Consider the following 17,751-nt stretch of genomic DNA (forward strand, 5'->3'; position numbering starts at 1 on the left):
ACAAAAGCAGGTTAGATAGAAAGCATTAATGATGGATCTATGCATGAAAAAGTGATCGTGAGAATGATTTCAAAGCATATTATGCCAAAGATGCTACATGTACAATTTTAACCCTGCCTGCCCAAGGGAAGCGGTTGTTTAAAAATAACACCATTTGGGTGTCTTCATCAACTTTTGAACTCCTGTGATATTCGGAGCGGTCAAGGCCACTAGCTACAGGTAGGAGGGGACCTGATTATTATGAAAATGTTAGGGTCTGATCATTTGGAAAGCATCAACTGAGAGCAAGAGCAGAGATGTAGGTGATTTGGATGTGGAGGTTGGCCTGCTTGTCCATTCAGCTCGTCAAGCTTGGTCTGTCTTCCACGCCCTGTCCTGAGGCCCAATCAGCTGATTTGGTCATTGACAATTGCACCTGCCACCCCCCCACCCACACCACCCCCCCCCCCCCCCCCCCCCCCCCCCCCCCCACCCCTTTTAAATGGGGCACTATCTGAATGGAATCCTTGGTGCCTGCCTGATCCAGCTCAAGCCATGAGTTGGTTCAATCCTTGGGATAGGCAGCGGTCAACCACCTGATTGCAGGAAGGGAGGAATGAGGAAAGAAATAAGTCCACGTGGGTGGCTGAAAGAGTTACTGTATGACAAGAGATTAGGTTTACTGTGTCATGATATGCTGAGGCACTGTGGGAAACTGAGAGCTCGGCAACATTCACAAGGTCACTATGAACCTAAAACAGAAAGGAAACTTGGCAAAACACAGGAATGTCCATAAAAAGATATGCTGTAGAGTCTTGTCCTTTTATAGAGGATTGTATGGTGTGCAAGTCAGCATCTTAAGTATAAACTCATGACAGCCAACAGAGAGAGTGGAGCACCTAATTCCATCAGTATGGTTTTGGGAAGTGTAAAATCTGTATTCGAACCCACTGACCTGGAACTCCCACTCTCCTAGTCCTATTGAGGCAACATTTCATGGATTCAGCAATCCTGATCCTAGTTTTATTGTCAGCTAGGAATGTCAGAAGACCATTCAGCCCATTGAAAGTGCCCTTCCACTGAACCTCAGACCATTAGTTAGGTGCTCCCAAAGAAGTAATGAGCATACATAGATGAGATATCCGTGTTCAAAATGGTGTGATATTTGCCCAACATTGTAATGTACATAATTCAACCTTCAGCACCCTTAGGGTGAGAAAATTATGTAACCATAGTCTTAAGGGGAGTGGAGCCAGCAGTCTGTCATCTCAATTCCACTTTGTGCAGCATCCATTGGGAGGTTGGGAGAGTGGACCATAGATGGGAGCCAGCTAAGTCAATTCTGGTTCTTGATCTGGTGCACAGCACATTTTCCTTCAGAGTCAAATGAACCTGACAAATGCCTTTCCCATTCAGGTACTAGTCTTACCTCCAGCTAGGCCTGCAGTATGAGATGACTCCCTGTCAATTTTACATTTCGGTAATGACTCACTTGGTTTCCATTTGATACCTTCCTGGAACAAGACTGCTGACATTGCGTATTGAGGCAGCAGCCTCACCCCACAACCTCACTCCTGCCAGAGGTTCCCTTATATTGATACACAAGTTTATGTCATAACTTTTGTCACATGTTAACTGATGGTTCTTTTTCTTTTTATTTCCCCCTCCTCTCCAACCCAAGGACTTTTTGCACTCCTAGTGATGTTACTTGGTTACATAAAGCCAGCAAAGTCGACTCCACTCCACCCAATCTGTGACATCAGGGTGCTGGACAAGTACATTAGAGAGGCAAAGGATGCTGCAGATTCAATGGTACGCTCGCCATTGTGTGCACGTATGTGGTCTGCTTATAGTATAACACTGTGACTTTGGGTCGGACATTTGGTATGAATGTTAACTCGGAGCTCTACTTAAGAACAGATTAGTGCAAGGTTATGGATTCAACGCTGCAGTAACTTTTATTCGTGTAGAAATATAGAAGTTGACTGGATCTATTGAGTATGTGTTCCTTAATTGTCAGGCCAATCACTCCAGTTCCCAGTTGGGGCAGCAACGATAGGGTTGGAGGAATGCTCCTTTTAGTTGGCCTGTATGTTTTTGGGCGGGGGGGAACAAAAAGTCATCTCAGCTCTTGTTCCCAACCTGTTCGAGAGACCCATGCTGTAGAGTGCATGTGTGTTGATGTTTGTCCAGGACAACATTAAGCCCAGCTAACACTCGCTGTTTAAACCCCCTCAGGGACAATGGCCACCTGGGTGAGGTCCCACGGGGCAGCTGTGTCCCTAGAGCTGCCTGCCTGCAAACATTAGCCCCTGCAGGAGAGGAGACATTGAGGCCCAATGATACAACTTTAACCAGCAATATCAAAATTAGCACCAATGAAAAATAAAGTTAAACTCGATATCATTTCAAACGGCAACAATCTAGGGTTGTGTTCCCTGGAATTTAAAAGGTTAAGGGGTGATTTGGTTGAGTTTTCGAGACATTAAGGGGAACAGACAAGGTTGATAAAAAGACACTATTTCTGCTGGTTGGAAAGTCTGGGACTAGGGGGAAAAATCAAAAAAGAATAAAGTCAGGAGTGAAATTAGGAAACACTTTTTCACTCAAAAGGTGGTAGAAATTTGGAACTGTCTTCTGCAAATGGCAAATAATGCGGAATCAATTGTTGATTTGGAAACTGAGATGGATAGATTTGTGTTAATCAAAGGTAATAAGGGATGTGGGGCAAAGATGGGTATATGGAGTTAAGTGGATCAGCCATGATCTCACTGATTGGGAAAACAGGCTTGAGGGGCTGAATGGTTTCCTCCTGTTCCTATGTTCCTCGTTCCATCTGAGGAGGCAGATGACCAATCACTCCAGCTTTGTGTTTGCAGTTTGTTTAGTCGTGAGAACTCTTTTGATAGCTGCCTTTCACCTATCCAGAGTCCTCATTGGTTCCGGGTCATCTTCTGTAAAATCCAGGAACTCCTGAAGAAATGACATTAACATGGTTTTCTTCGTCGCGCGAGGGTTTAACGGTTGATTTACCGAAGATGTGGCGGGCAATGGGAAGTGCCCCCATGGAAGTTGGTCCTCACCCTCCCCCAATGTGTTTACATCATTTACATAATTCAAGGAGATTTTGCGGGATTATTTAACACGTGGTAGTACCCAATGTTAGTCATTTAGGACTTCCATAAAATTAGATCATCCATCTCAGGTTTGAACTCCAAATAGTTTGACCCATGAGAGATCAGATTTTCTTAACAGATGATTAGATCAAATCCAGACTTTGCACTTCTTTGTTTGCTCATCCCAAGAAACCTGTAATATCTGTCAATTACCAAGGGATTACACAATGCTTAAAGTTCCTGGGTATTAAACATTCAAAGGTGCAGAGACAAGACCCACTTCCCCATCCCATAGTTTGATACGTTTAAGCAGCGAGTCACTGATCAACATAAATCTGGAAGGTTCCAAAGTTCAATTCGTGGTCTGCCCTCTGTGAGCTGCTTTGCAATGGGATTGCCTCAGTTGACCCCGACAGAGGGGAGAAAGCCGGCCAGAGTTCCCATTCCCAGTGACCTTTCAGACATACTGGAAAGAGCGTGCATGACTGGATTGGATGTGATGTCCCTTGGAATCACTCGGCTGCTGACACTCACTGAGCAATGGCTTCCAAAATCTGGTCTATTTTGAGCACAGAATTAGCGCAATCTGGGTAGGAGGGAGAAGCATTTGGGATGGAACTCTGTTTTGGTCCCTGAGATATTTTGGCAGAAGGCAAGTGAGTCCTCCAAAACCCAGAAGTGCCGTCACACTTGGCGGTCGGATTGGCAGATTTCCCTAGAAATTCCAGTTGTACAGACAATGGGAAGCAGTCTAAAGTGGGCCTCACAATCCCTATCCCATTTGTGAAAGAGAGACATTGCCATTAGAAATCATCCCCACAGCAGCAGAGAACAAAGGTTTTCCTCTTTGACCACATTAGCCACATCCGCAACAGGGTGGCCTTGAGCCACTCAAGTATCCCGCTGCCCGTATCCTCCACCACCACCCCCCCCCCCCACCCCCACTCGGCCACCGTGGTGGTATAAATGGCTTGGGCAGAAGGACAACAAGACAGAAGCTCACCATCACCAGGCTGCTTACTGCAGTTCCGTACTTTGAGAACATGTTCTGAGTGACTAGCCTGGAATAACGACAACTCATGCTACTGTTCCACTGCTTCAATGAGTTTGATCAGATTCCACTTTCCACTATTTTAGCAAATGCTTAACCTGGTTATTGTGAAAGCAGTTAGCAGCTCTGTCAAAATAACAGAGAGAGGAATCGCATACCAGTATGTTAAGCGTTTCCATGATAACATTCCTTACAGTCGTTTGCAGGCTTCTGTGTTTACTGCTTGTGCTGACTAATCCTTTCAGCCAGTTTAATATGCTTAGCTACTTGGAGCTTGTTAACTTAATATAGATTGATATAGTTGCCCCTGCCAGCATTTAAACAAAAACTCCCCTTGCCACTTGTGCAGATGGCAAAGTTGAGGAAGGGTTTTGAAGCTCTGCATCTTCCCCACATCCAATCTGTCACCCACCCCACAACAATCTCCTGTCTGAACACCCAGTCTTTCTCCTATGCCACATGACTAGATTTTGTCGACATTCTCTTTGTCAGCCTCTCTGTTTTTAACATTCACCAGCTACAGGTCAAGCAAAATGCCATGAATGTGTCCTTGCCCTCACTGAGGCCCACATCACCATCAGCCTTATTTTTAAAAAAATCATTCATGGGATGTGGGCGTCGCTGGCCGGGCCCAGCATTTATTGCCCATCCCTAGTTGCTCTTGAGAAGGTGGTGGGTGAGCTGCCTTCTTGAACCACTGCAGTCCCTGTGGTGTAGGTACACCCACAGTGCTGTTAGGGAGGGAGTTCCAGAATTTTGACCCAGCAGCAGTGAAGGTACGGCGATATATTTCCAAGTCAGGATGGTGAGTGGCTTGTAGGGGATCTTGCAGGTGCTGGTATTTCCATCTATCTGCTGTCTTTGTCCTTCTAGATGGTAGTGCTTATGGGTTTGGAAGGTGCTGTTTAAGGAACCTTGGTGCATCTTGTAGATGGTACACACTGCTGCTACTGTGTGTTGGTGGTGGAGGGAGTGAATGTTTGTGGATGTGGTATCAATCAAGCGGGCTGCTTTATTCTGGAAGGTGTCAAGCTTCTTGAGTGTTGTGGGAGCTACACTCATCCAGGCAAGTGGGGAGTATTCCATCACACTCCTGACTTGTGCCTTGTAGATGGTGGACAGGCTTTGGGGAGTCAGGAAGTGAGTTACTCGTTGCGCTATTCCTAGCCTCTGACCTGTGCTCTTGTAGCCACAGTATTGTATGGCTGGTCCAGTTCAGTTTCTGGTCAATGGTAACCCACAGGATGTTGATAATAGGGGATTCAGTGATGGTAATGCAATTGAACCATCAAGATGTGCTGGTTGGATTCTCTCTTGTTGGAGATGGTCATTGCCTGACACTTGTGTGGCTCAGATGTTACTTGCCACTTGTCAGCCCAAGCCTGGATATTGTCCAGGTCTTGCTGCATTTGGACATGGGCTGCTTCAGTATCTGAGGAGTCATGAATGGTGCTGAACATTGTGCCACTGGCTCCTTCCATCCCAGAGCATTGACATTTGAGGGACTAATTTCTCACATTGAATCCCTCAAAGGCCTTGACTCTTCCCCCAGGTCCACCCCACTGCCACTTCCACCCAACCACAATGATCCTTCTTCAGTCCCAAGCCTTCTCATGCACTCTCCACTCCTGCAGCTCTAGTTTACTTGACCGACTCTGCATCATCCTTTGGAACTCACTCTGAATTTCTGCCTTGTCACTTCCCTCTCTGTCATAGACTTTGGATCCAAGAGAGAAATTGGAATATTTTGTTAATGAGGAAAGACTGGGAACTGTGAAGGAACAAAGTAATCTTAACACAAATCATTAAACCTGAGTGCTCAGGTACATAAAATAATCAAAAAGGCTTTTGGAAAACTGGCCTTTATCTCAAGAGGGCTGGAAACCAAATTTAGAGAACATTATGCTTCAGTTGGTAGGCCCCATTTAGAATACTGCATTCAGTTTGGGATGCTGAACCTCAGGAACAATAGACTGGCCTTGGAGAGGGTGCTGGACAGGTTCACCAGAATGATACCACAGCTTAAAGAGCTAAACAATGAGGGCAGATTGCATAAACCTGGTTTGTATTTCCTTGAGTTTTGAAGGATGAGGGGGGTTATCTAATTAAAGTGTTCAAATTGATTAAACATTTCCGTAGGGTAGACACAGAAAACCTATTTTCTCTGGTGGTGAAGTCCAGAATTAGGGGGCATAATCTTTAAATTTGGACTCGGACATTCAGGAGTGCTTTCGGGAAGTGCTTATTTCACATAAAGGATGGTGGAAATCTGATACTCTCACTCCCAAAAGCCTACGGATGACTGGGATCAGTAGAAACTTTCAAGACCGAGATTGACAGATTTTATTAGGCAAGGGTGTCAAAGGGTATTGCATAATGGTGGGTATATGGAGTTGAATGATGATCAGCCATAGTCTAATTGAATGGCAGAACAGGGTCAAGGAGCTGAATGGCTTACTCCTACATTCCAGTGTCTCTTTCAGTGTACTTCATCTTCACACCATGACCTTGTCTTTTCCCTCCCCTCAGTGTCCACTCAAATCTATTCCCTCGCTCTATAAATTACTGAGAAATGTCTTCCTTTACAAAGTGAGCTTTATGGAAAGACAAATGGTTGCTATAGTATAGTGCTCAGTGGGTGAGCATGTACGAATTATTCCTCTATGGGTTAAAATGGCATTTAAATTCAGCAGTGAAGAACAATGTCCATCCGAGAGGCCAAGCAGCGATTGCTTGCTGCACCTCCAAATCAAGTCATGAGCAGCCAGCGAACTCTGAGTGGAACATGCCAACTCTCCTGGTGCCTTTCTGCTGCTTCGATATGACTGCTGACCACCTCCCCATGCCCCCCCTTGCCTGTCTGACAACTCAGCTGAAATCAGCAAGTCACCAGGCGTGAAGACGGTCCTTGGTGATGGTGTGAAAAGGGGAAACAATGAACCTCTTGACATGCATGTAAAACTGGCAGCCGATTAGCTGTTGCCCCGACGGACGAAGACCAACTTTTCCCATGCCATGTGGGGGAAGATGGTGGCAGTCATGCCTTTTCACCTCCCCAAGGTGCAGCACTTCCTGCCCATGCCACTTGCTCCAAAAGCTTTTCCCTTGAGGTAGCAATTAAGACCGAGTATTAGTAGGTGCGGCTGGTTCTTTGTCTGACTGTCATGTCCTTCCATTTAGAAACGGTGTGAGGAAGCCTTCACTCTCCCAGGAAATTTTACTCTTCCAAAAACCAATGTCAACTACAGAGAATGGGAAACAAAAGACGTAAGTTTGTTTTCTTTTCACGATCATACTGATAAGAATATAAGTGGAAGGGTATCTGGCTTGGCACCAAATTGCAGGCTAGCAACTCTAGTCCAAATGTTATTATCTGACTGGCCCGGAATCCTGACCAACTAGAGCAAGATTTCAACTTCATCCAGGAGGAGGGAGAAAAGATAGGGAAAAAATAATTGAGAATAAAACAAAAAAAAATTAATTTGTCTGAGGAGAGCTACAAGTACAGATTTGAACCCATAAAACTGTCCTAATTCCAGATTGGGAAGTGGAATGGTGGCAGCTGCCGTAGTTGGGATAACCTGGATAATACAGGCACCTAATAATGTGACGTGTGATGTTGGTTCTGTATTGTACATTTCCACTTGGCATATCAGCTGTGATTATACCTGTTGGGTGCTTAGTAAGGAGTTCCCTTAAACCCATTTAATTTTGCACCCTTGTGTCATTCAGTCTGCACTTCATGTTACCCATGGTGATGAGATGAAAGGACATTTAGAGGTAGGACGTGGGTCTTTCGCTCCTGGATTTAAATCAAGCGCAGACTTATCAAATGAAAGTCTGTTCTAAGAGGGTCCAATGCGAAATGAGCTTTGGCAGTCTCAGCTTAGTTCACAATGGTCAAGGAACCACTGCACAAAGCTGTCTTTAATTCAACTGTTGAGTCCACCTGGTTTTATATTCTGTTAGATTGAAAAAACTAGAACATTATAGATGCTATATCAACCGGGAAACCTCCCTGACAAACACTTTGTGATCCTTCTGAAATGTTTTGAAAGCATTTGCAATTTCAAGGATCAGAAAACAGATGCTAAAAATCTAATATTATTCCATAATTTCACTGTAATAAGGGTCTTTCCTTAACAGAGCCACTTATTTTCAGAAACAACAATAACTTACATTTACGAAGCACTGTTAAAATGCCCCGAGGTGCCTCACAGGAGTGTTCTAAAGCAAAATCTGATGCTGAGCCACTTAAATGTAAAACAGTCCCAGTAGATTGGAAGTTAGCAAATGCAGCTTTGCTATTCAAGAAAAGACGGAACAAGGAAACAGGGAACTGCAGGCTAATTAGCCTGACATCAGTTGTCAGGAAAATTTTGAAATTTAGGAAGTCTGAACAATCCGCTTAGAGAATCATAGTAAGGTCAAACAAAGTCAACCTGGTTTTACAATAGGGAAATTGTGTTTGAGAAATTTGGACTGTGGTGTTCAGGCTGTGATATCAAAATTTGTAGATGATACGAAGATTGGAAACATTGTCAAATGTGATGGGGATCGTCTTGAACTTTAAAAGGACATAGACATGCTGGTGGATTTGGCAGACAAGTTAAAGGTCATTGCAGAGAAGTGTGAAGTGATTTATTTTGGCAGGAAGAATATGGAGACAGTATAAAATAAAGGAAAAAACTCTAAAGGAGGTGCAGTGTTGCCGGAGATTACCGGTAATGGTTATTGGCTTAGTACACAGAGGAGAAGAGTCAATTCTCTCAACTCTAAATCCGCTTTATTCACATTGTTTGATCATCTACATATAGCTTATACGTCTGGTTAAATATAGACATGCAGTTTACAGCAGATTATACAGTTTTATACCCAAAACTAGGATCTAAACGCACACCCACTAGGTTTCTCTGACACTCCCTGAGTGGTCACAGAATATAAAAGCTAATATCCGAAAAAGACAGCTGATGCTGGCCAGGAGTTCCAATCTCTCTCTCTTGCGTCTCTTATGTTGCTGACGTAGGTTCTTCTGCTTCTGTGATGGTTGGTCTCCAGAGTCTCGCTGCCCCATGCCCGAAATCCTCTCAGTATTATACTAAATCATATCTCTTCAAGCTGTGCTGTCTCTCTTCCCGTTGGTTTAGCCTGATCTGTGGCATCTTCTCCATTGGCTCTGTTCCAAGACTTGCAGGATCACCTCGTTCCCCCTCATCTAAATAAGGACTTAACACATTTCCTTTGTCTTCAAGACAGTCAGCTACTTCAGAACTGGTTCCAACCAGTTCGGACCCAGTGACTGGAGTTAGGTTTCAAAAGTTACTCAGGCCAGCAACTGGACTCAGGTTACTTCAGGTCAAAAATTGCTTTTGCTTGTGTCAACAATTCAGCTGCAGCCCCTGGCCAACAGCAGGAACAAAGAGACCTCAGTGTATATGTACATGAGTCATTGAAGATGGCAGGGCATGTTGAGAGCAGCTAATAAAGCATATAGTATCTTAGACTTTATTTATAGGGGCATTGAGTACAAGAGTAAGGAGGTCACGTTGAACTTGTATAAGACACTAGTTAGGCTTCATCTGGAGTACTGCATCCAGTTCTGGGCTCCATTCTTGAGGAAGGATGTAAAGGCATTGGAGAGAGTACAGAAGAGATTCACAAGAATGATTCCAGGGATGAAGAATTGTAGCTATGAGGATTGATTGGAGAGGATCGGACTGTTTTCCCTGGAGAAAAGAAGGCCAAGAGGAGGCTTGATGGAGGTATTCAAGATCCTGACAGGTATGGACAGGGTAAATAGTGAGAAACTGTTCCCACTGAAGAGAGCATCAAGAACTAGAGGGCTCAGATTCAAAATAATTGGCAAAAGGAGTAAAAGTGATGTGAAGAAAAAAATTTTCACCCAGAGGGTGGCTGGAGTTTAGAACAAACTTCTTGAGGGTGATGGAAGCAGGTTCAATCGATGTATTCAAAAGGGAATTGGATTGCTATCTGAAAAGAAAGAATGTGCAAGGTTATGGATATAAGGCAGGGGAGTGGGACTAGGTAGAATGCTCTTTCAGAGAGCCAGTGCAAACTCAATGGGTTGAATGGTCTCCTTCTGCACTGTAAAGAATCTGAGATTCTGTGATTAGATATTTTAAGGATGTAATTATAGGGTAGATAAAGGGGAACCAGCAGCTACTTGGATTTCCAAAAAACCTTTGATAAGGTGCCTCACAAAAGATACACAAGCTCTTGGAGTTAGGAATAATATATATATTAGCATGGATATAGGATTAGTTAACGGTAAGGAAGCAGAGAGTAGAGATATATGGGGCATTTTCAAGTTGGCAGGCTGTGACTAATGGAGTGCCGCAAGAATAAGTGCTAGGGCTTCAGCTAGTTACAATCTATATTAATGACTTAGATGAAGAGACAGAGAGTAATGTAACTAGGTTTGCTGATGATACCAAGCGAGGTAGGAATGTAAGCTGTGAGGAGGATACAAAGACACTGCAAAGATATTTTTTCAGATTAAATGAGTGGGCAACAAGATGGCAGATGTAGTATAATGTGGGGAAGTGTGAGGCTATTCACTTTGGTTGTAGGGACAGAGAGCAGAATATTTTTTAAAAGGCATGACATTTGTAAATCTTTATGTTCAAAGGGACTTGGGTGTACTGGTACAAGGAATAAAGTTAGCATGCAGTTACAGCAAGCAATTAGGAAGGCAAATGGTTCATTGGTCTTTATTGCAAAGGGATTGGAGTACAAGAACAAGGGAGTCTTGCTAAAATTTTAAATGGCTTTAATGAGAGCACACTTGTGCAATTTTGGTGCCCATGTCTAAGGAGTGATACACTTGCATTGGAGCTGGAGTAGCAAATGTTCACTAGATTGGTTCCTAGGATGGTTCCTGGGATGAAAGGATTGTCCTATGATGAGAGGCTGAGCAAATTGGGCTTGTACTGTCTGGAGTTTAGAAGAATGAGAGGCGATCTCATTGAAACGTAAAAGATTCTGAAGGGGCTTGATAGGGTAGACACTGAGAAGTTATTTCCCCTACCTGGAGAATCTAGAACATGGAAACAAAATTTCAGGATAAAGGAGTTGATTATTTAGGACTGAGATGAGGAAAAATTTCTTCACTCAAAGGGAATTCTGTACCCCAGAAGGCTGTGGATGCCCCATCGTTGAATATATCTAAGGCTGAAATAGACAGATTTTTGGTCTCAGGGAATATGGGGAGTAGGCAGGAAAAAGGAGTTAAGGCCAATGATCAGTCATGATTGTATTGAATGGCAGGTCATGCTGGAGGGGAGGTATCATCCACTCTTGTTCCTATTCCTGATCTTTTGTGCTTAAAGCAATTTTAGAGCAGGTGGCCAAATGCTTGGTCAAAGAGATAGCTTTTAAGAAGCTCTTAAAATGTCGAAAGAGAGGCGTAGAGGTTAAGGGAGGGGATCCCAGAGCTTAGGGCCCTGGTAACTGAAGGCATGGCTGCCAATTGTGGAGCACTTTAAAATTGGGGATACTCGAGGCCAGAATTAGATGAGTGCAGATATCTGGAGGGTTGTGGTGCTGGAGGTGATTACAGAGATGTGGTACAGTGAAGCCATGAAGGGATTTGAAAACAAGGATGTAAACTTTAGAACTGAGGTGTTGCTTGACTGGGATCTAGTACAGGTTAGCAAGCATAAGGGTGATGGGTGAATAGGATTTATTGCAAGTAAGGACATGGGCAGCAGGGTTTTGGATAGCCTCAAGTTTATAGAGACTTTGGAAGGCCAGCCAGGAGTATGTTGGAATCGTCAAATCTAGAAGTGACATAGATGGGTTTCAAGAGCATATGAGCTGACGAAAAGGTAGAGTCGGACAATGTTACAGATGTAGAAATAGGCATCTTAGTGATGGTGTGGACATGTGTTCGGAAGCTCATCTCGAAGTCACATATGACACCAGGGTTGCAAATAGTCTGGTTCAGCATCACAGTTGACGGGTGAAGTCAATTGCTAGGGAACAGAATTTGTAGCAAGGACTCAAGACCATGGCTTTGGTCTTCCCAATGTCTAATTGGAGGAGATTTCTGGCCATCCAGTATTGGTTTAGCAGTGTGATAATTTAGTAGTAGTGTGAGAGTTGAGAGAGATGGTAGTGAGTTGGAGCTGGATTGTCAGTATACATGTGAAAACTAATGCTGTGCTTTCGGATAAAGTCACCAACGGGCAGCATGTGGTTGAGAAATAGGAGGGGGCCAAGGATAGATCCTTGGGGAAACACCAGAGATCATGGTGTTAGAGGGGGAAGAGAAGCCGTCGTAAATGATACTCTTGCTATGATTGGATAGATAAGTATGGACCTGGGCAAGTGCAGACCCACCCAAATGGGCAACAATGGAGACAGCGGAGTAGGATGGTGTGGTCAACTGTATCAAAGGCTGCAGACAGGTCAAGAAGGATGAGGGGAGATAATTTACCTTTATCACTGTCACATCAGATGTCATTTGTGACTTTGATAAGAGCCGTTTTGGTACTGTGGTGAAGTGGAAATCTGATTGGAGGGATTCAAACATGGAGTGCCTGGAAAAATGGGAATGGACTTGGGAGGTGACAACACCTCAAGGACTCTACAACATTTTTTATCTTTGAAATTGCATCATTTTTTGCCGACTAGTCAGCATTTCTGAGTCCGACAAGTTGAGTAATGCATATAAAATCGATGTGAGAGAATCTTGACACAAGATGGCTGGAGTCGGAGGATTAGAAGCAAAATTGTCATCTTCAAAATCCTTGCCATCTTCACTATTTCATGGTTTAATTCTGGCATGGGTTGGTTCAATGCTTTGATGGAGGTTTGGGAGATCAAGGAGTCATCAACTGTGACATAGTCAGGGTGAAAAACATCAGCAGGGATCACTCACAAACATCAATATGGATAAAATCTGTAACACCATGAGGAATCAGTCTTTTCCTTGCCAAAGGCTTTCAATAGCGACCCTTGAAGAGTTTGATAAGTCCAGCTCAAAGCTTAGAAGAGGTATCCATTGGAATTCTGACAAGTTCCACATTCATCAGCCTGGAAATTTCAAGATGCACAGGGCAATTTTGCCTAATGTTTAACTAGTTTCTACACTGAACTTGAAATTTTCAGTCCAGAGGTTGGATGTACTCCTAAAGGGTTTCGAGGCTGAATCCTATTGTCTTTTTGTCAGTTCTGCAAATCTAGTGGGTTGAAGCCATTTAATATTGCTTGAATATGCCCATGAATCTTTACAAAGTTAAAATTCTTCAGATAAATCCTAGTACCAGTTTGCAAAATCTTTGATGTCGAACCATAAGATGAAGGTTCACCAGATTAATTCCTGGGATGGCAGGATTGTTTTATGAGGAGAGATTGAGGAAACTGGGCCTCTATTGTCTAAAGTTTCGTAGAGTGAGAGGTGATCTCATGAAACTTACAAAATTCTTACAGGGCTTGACAAGGTAGATGTGGATAGGATGTTTCCCTTGCCTGGTGAATCTAGAACCAGGGACACAGTCTCAGAATAAGGAGCAGACCATTTAAGACTGAGATGAGGAGGAATTTTTTCACTCAGAGGGTGGTGAATCTTTGGAATTCTCTACCCCAGAGAGCTGTAGAAAGCTCAATCATTGAGTGTCGTCAAGACAGAAATTGATAGATTTCTGGATACTAATGATATCTAGGGATATGGCAATATTGGGGAAAAATGGCATTGAGGTAGATGATCAGCCATGATCTGTTTGAATGGCGGAGCAGGCTCGACAGGCCGAATGGCCTACTCCTGCTCCTATGTTCCTATAGCCCTATGAAGAATAGAAGAAATAATGCAAAAGCGGGTGGACCGTGAGGTCCGAAATCAGCAAAAGGAAGAGGCAAAGGATGAAGCTGACAGAAGGGAGTGGCAGAGAGATATGGCTATAGAAAACTTGAGAGTTTCAGAAATCTGAAGACTTTCAGGGTAAACTACCTAATTGGCAATTTTACTTATAGAGTCCATAGGATGGTTGGTATGGGAAATGGAACTGTTATGTCACAGAGGTTGGGGCAGAGGCACATGGATGAGGATTCCTAGAAAGATCTAATATGTATCCAGTGCTATTGTACCACTTGCTGGCGCTGGGTGTCTAACTTGATGTTATATTTGATGTAAAGCCACAACATGACATCATCATTGTTAAACTTGTATAATTCAGCCTCATATGGAGTATTGCATCAATTTCTGGGTGCCACCCTTTAGGAAGGATGTGAAGGCATTAGAAAGAGTGCAGAAAAGATTCATGAGAATGATTCCAGGGATGAGGAACTTCAGGTACGTAGCTAGATTGGAGAAGTTGGAACTGTTTTCCTTAGAGAAGAGAAGGTTGAGAGGAGATTTAATTGAGCTGTTCAAAATCATGAGGGGACAGAGTAGATGGGGAAAAAATGTTCCCACTGGTCATAGGATCGAGAACGAGAGGGCACTGATTTAAGGTAATTGGCAAAAGCAGCAACGGAGACATGAGGAGAAACTTTTTCATACAGTGAGTGGTTAGGATCTGGAATGCACTGCCTGAGAATATGGTGGAGGCAGATTCAATCGAGGCTTTCAAGAGGGAAATGGATTATTACCTGAAAAGGAAAAATGTGCAGGCTATGGGAGAAGGTGGGGGAATGGCAAGGTTTGGCAAGTAATTGGTATGTCGATTAATAAGGATCCGAGAATTGTACAACGTAATGCATGGCGGTGTATTCTGTTGCTGAAGTCCAGCTATGTGTATTTTGGTGCTCCCATTGAAGCTATGTGGTATAATAATTGTGCTGAGGGGGTCGGTTAGAGATTAATTGCCAGATCAATTTAGGGGTTAATTATTTTTCTTCAAAGGAAAATTTGGCTCCTAATTCAAAGTTAGGTTTTGATCCAGGGGATTTTGTTTTGAAAAAAAAAACAACTGGTTTCCTTTCTTATGTATTTTTCCGAGTGATGCACACCAAGGGTCACTGACAATTCTCGAAGTGAAGCTATTTCTGAAACTGAATATCTGCCTATCTGATATCTAATTGTGTGTCCAACCTGAACCTATCACACTTCAAAGTGTCATGATTGAAAAGAATCACGCTCAGAGTGTCCACTTGAAGGTACACACCACTCTTGGACCCAATTGCCTAACAAACATTACACTCCTGAAGCAGCAGCAGTTCACAACTGACCAGGTGGGGCAATGTGCCAAGGACTAAGGAGCATCTTAAAATAAATGATCTAAGAAGAGTAAGCAGTGAGGTGCAAACTGGCTTCAGGATGTGACCAACAGAAGTGCTTATCTACAGCAATTAAGTTTTAATGCCTTTAAAGGACAGGCCACAGCCCCGCCTAACCGGCAGAATATTATATTGTCCATGACATGGTACACTGCTCCTGCCCTTATTGATTAGTTCAAGCTCTCAGCGTTAAGTAAGAGGGTTCAAGCACCACTCTCGGAATTGCGTGTAATTGAAAGTCTTGTACCATATTGAAGGAGTGTCGCATTAGATGAGATACCATCCGAAGCCCCAATCTGTCCCCTCAGCTGGGCATAAAAGACCCATGGCGATATTTTGAAGAAGATTATGGGAGTTCTCCCATGTCCTGGCTGATATTTATCCTTCAATCAACATAATTTTTTTTAAAAATAGCTGATCTGGCGATTATCACATTGCTGTTTGTCAGATCTTGCTCTGCACAAATTGGCTACCGTTTTTTCCTACATTACAACATGAAGCTTAAGTACTTCATTGCTGTAAAGCACTTGGGGATGTCCTGTGGTATTGTAAAGTGCTATATAAATGTAGGTCATTCATTCACAAGTATACTGAAGGTGTGGCTGCTGGCAAAATGTCATTGGTGAGATGCCAAGTGTTGTTAGTACAGCATATGGGGTTTGTTTTGATTGTCATATTATGGGCTACTTTATGAGTACTTCTGCTATAATGCATAAAGGACTGATCGGGTGGTCTAGGCGAGGAGGGGAATTTGTAGGGAGTGAGGGTCAGGACATTGCAGGCCCACTTATTTGGAATTTCGGTCTGACACTTTAATGGGACGTTTCAATGAGCCTGCAATTTCCCATGGGACGATTCTCTCCCCACTAGTGCTGTTTCGTGCCTCAAGGAGAGCTAATATTTTGTTCCATTGGGATGATCAAACACTGCATTAACTTTTGTGTCTCCGCAGTTGCGAACGAAAGCCGAGGAGGTTCAGACTGGCCTCAAGCTGCTCGCTGTTGCAGTCCAGAAGGCCCAGAATGTAACAGTCAACAGCAGCATGCTGTATCTAATAGAAAGGAGCTACAGTAATATCCGCAGCATAACGCAGATGGTGAGAAGTTTCAGCACACCGGTAAGTGGTGCAAGTAAGTTCATAGGATACAGAGAAAGTTGGGGAATTGAAGGTGGTGTCTTAGCACCCTTTAGTGGGATGTGGTGAGGTGGCGGAGCGGATGGGGGAGTTGGTAGTCTTTGCAGCTACCCATTTTCCGTCTTTGCAGTTTTCATCCTTTCCCCCTTCCTGTAGTCGTTATAGTTGGCTGATGCCCGTTGCAATCCATAGGACAGCGGGCAGTCCATCTATGCCCTGCCTAACTGGCTGTGTGCCATTGGGATGTTTGACAATGGAGCCATCACAGCCAAGCCCAGTGCTGCCCTCCCATGGTGTCCACATATAAAAAGCATGCTCCGAGTGTTTTGCATATTGATCGGAAATGGAAACTTTCCTAGCCTGAGGAGAGACCAATTTTAATGTCTGCCTCTAACCTGAGTAACTTAGCACAAAGTGGAGGAACCTGATACAGGACATCATTTTGAATATTAATTATAGATGAATATTTGTTCTGTACCAGTTGGATTTCTGACCTGTTCGTCAGACCTGCTAGCAATGAGAAATTATTGAGCCCAACGTTACACGGGAGCGGGATTAACATTATTTGAGATACACTTAGTAACAAACGATAGCTGAGCCCAACAGTTGAAGGAAGCTGAATTAATATCAGGAGAGATACAGTGAGGAGGTTCACTAAATTGGTCCCTGGGATGAGGGGGTAGTCCTATGATGAGGCTGAGTGAATTGGGTTTATATTCTCTGGATTTAGAAGAATGAGAGGCGATCTCATTGAAACCTACAAGATTCCGAAGGGGCTTGATAGGGTGGACACTGAGAGATTGTTTCCACTGGTTGGAGAGTCTAAAACGTGGAGTGGGGTGGATCGGCACAGTCTCAGGATAAGGGGCCGATCATTTAGGACTGAGATGAGTGAAATGACTTCACTCAAAGGGCTGTGAATCTTTGGAATTCTCTACCCCAGAGAGTTGTGGATGCTCCATCGTTGGATACATCTAAGACTGGGAGATTTTTGGTCTCTCGGAGAATCAAGAGAGCAGGCAGGTAAATGGAGTTGAAGCCCAAGATCAGCCATGACCGTACCGATTGGCGGAACAGGCCCGACAGGCAGTATGGTTTACTCCTGCTCCTATTTCTTATGTTCTTATTAGAAACACGGCGCAATGGCTAGGAGGAGGCACTGGCCCTAACCATGTGAGGGAGCTGCATTAACATCAGTCGAGATGCAGTCAGTAAATCAGGAAGTTGGATGG

General features: G+C 43.7%; 1 protein-coding gene across 6 annotated transcripts in view; it reads left to right on the plus strand.

The window, feature by feature from the left end:
* The window catches only part of epoa (erythropoietin a), a 42,184-nt gene that overhangs the window by 11,331 nt on the left and 13,102 nt on the right, over positions 1 to 17,751 (plus strand). For 5 of the 6 annotated variants that reach the window (XM_041178830.1, XM_041178824.1, XM_041178825.1 and 2 more), the window contains exons 2-4: positions 1,661 to 1,791; positions 7,327 to 7,413; positions 16,337 to 16,501. In XM_041178830.1, coding sequence (XP_041034764.1) covers positions 1,681 to 1,791; positions 7,327 to 7,413; positions 16,337 to 16,501 — 363 coding nt within the window. In that variant the 5' untranslated portion in view covers positions 1,661 to 1,680. Of the gene's footprint in view, positions 1 to 63; positions 220 to 1,660; positions 1,792 to 7,326; positions 7,414 to 16,336; positions 16,502 to 17,751 lie in introns of those variants that run through there. The other variant, XM_041178829.1, reaches the window with a different exon arrangement.

The sequence above is a fragment of the Carcharodon carcharias genome, chromosome 33 (assembly GCF_017639515.1).
Source record: "Carcharodon carcharias isolate sCarCar2 chromosome 33, sCarCar2.pri, whole genome shotgun sequence".
Taxonomy (NCBI): domain Eukaryota; kingdom Metazoa; phylum Chordata; class Chondrichthyes; order Lamniformes; family Lamnidae; genus Carcharodon; species Carcharodon carcharias.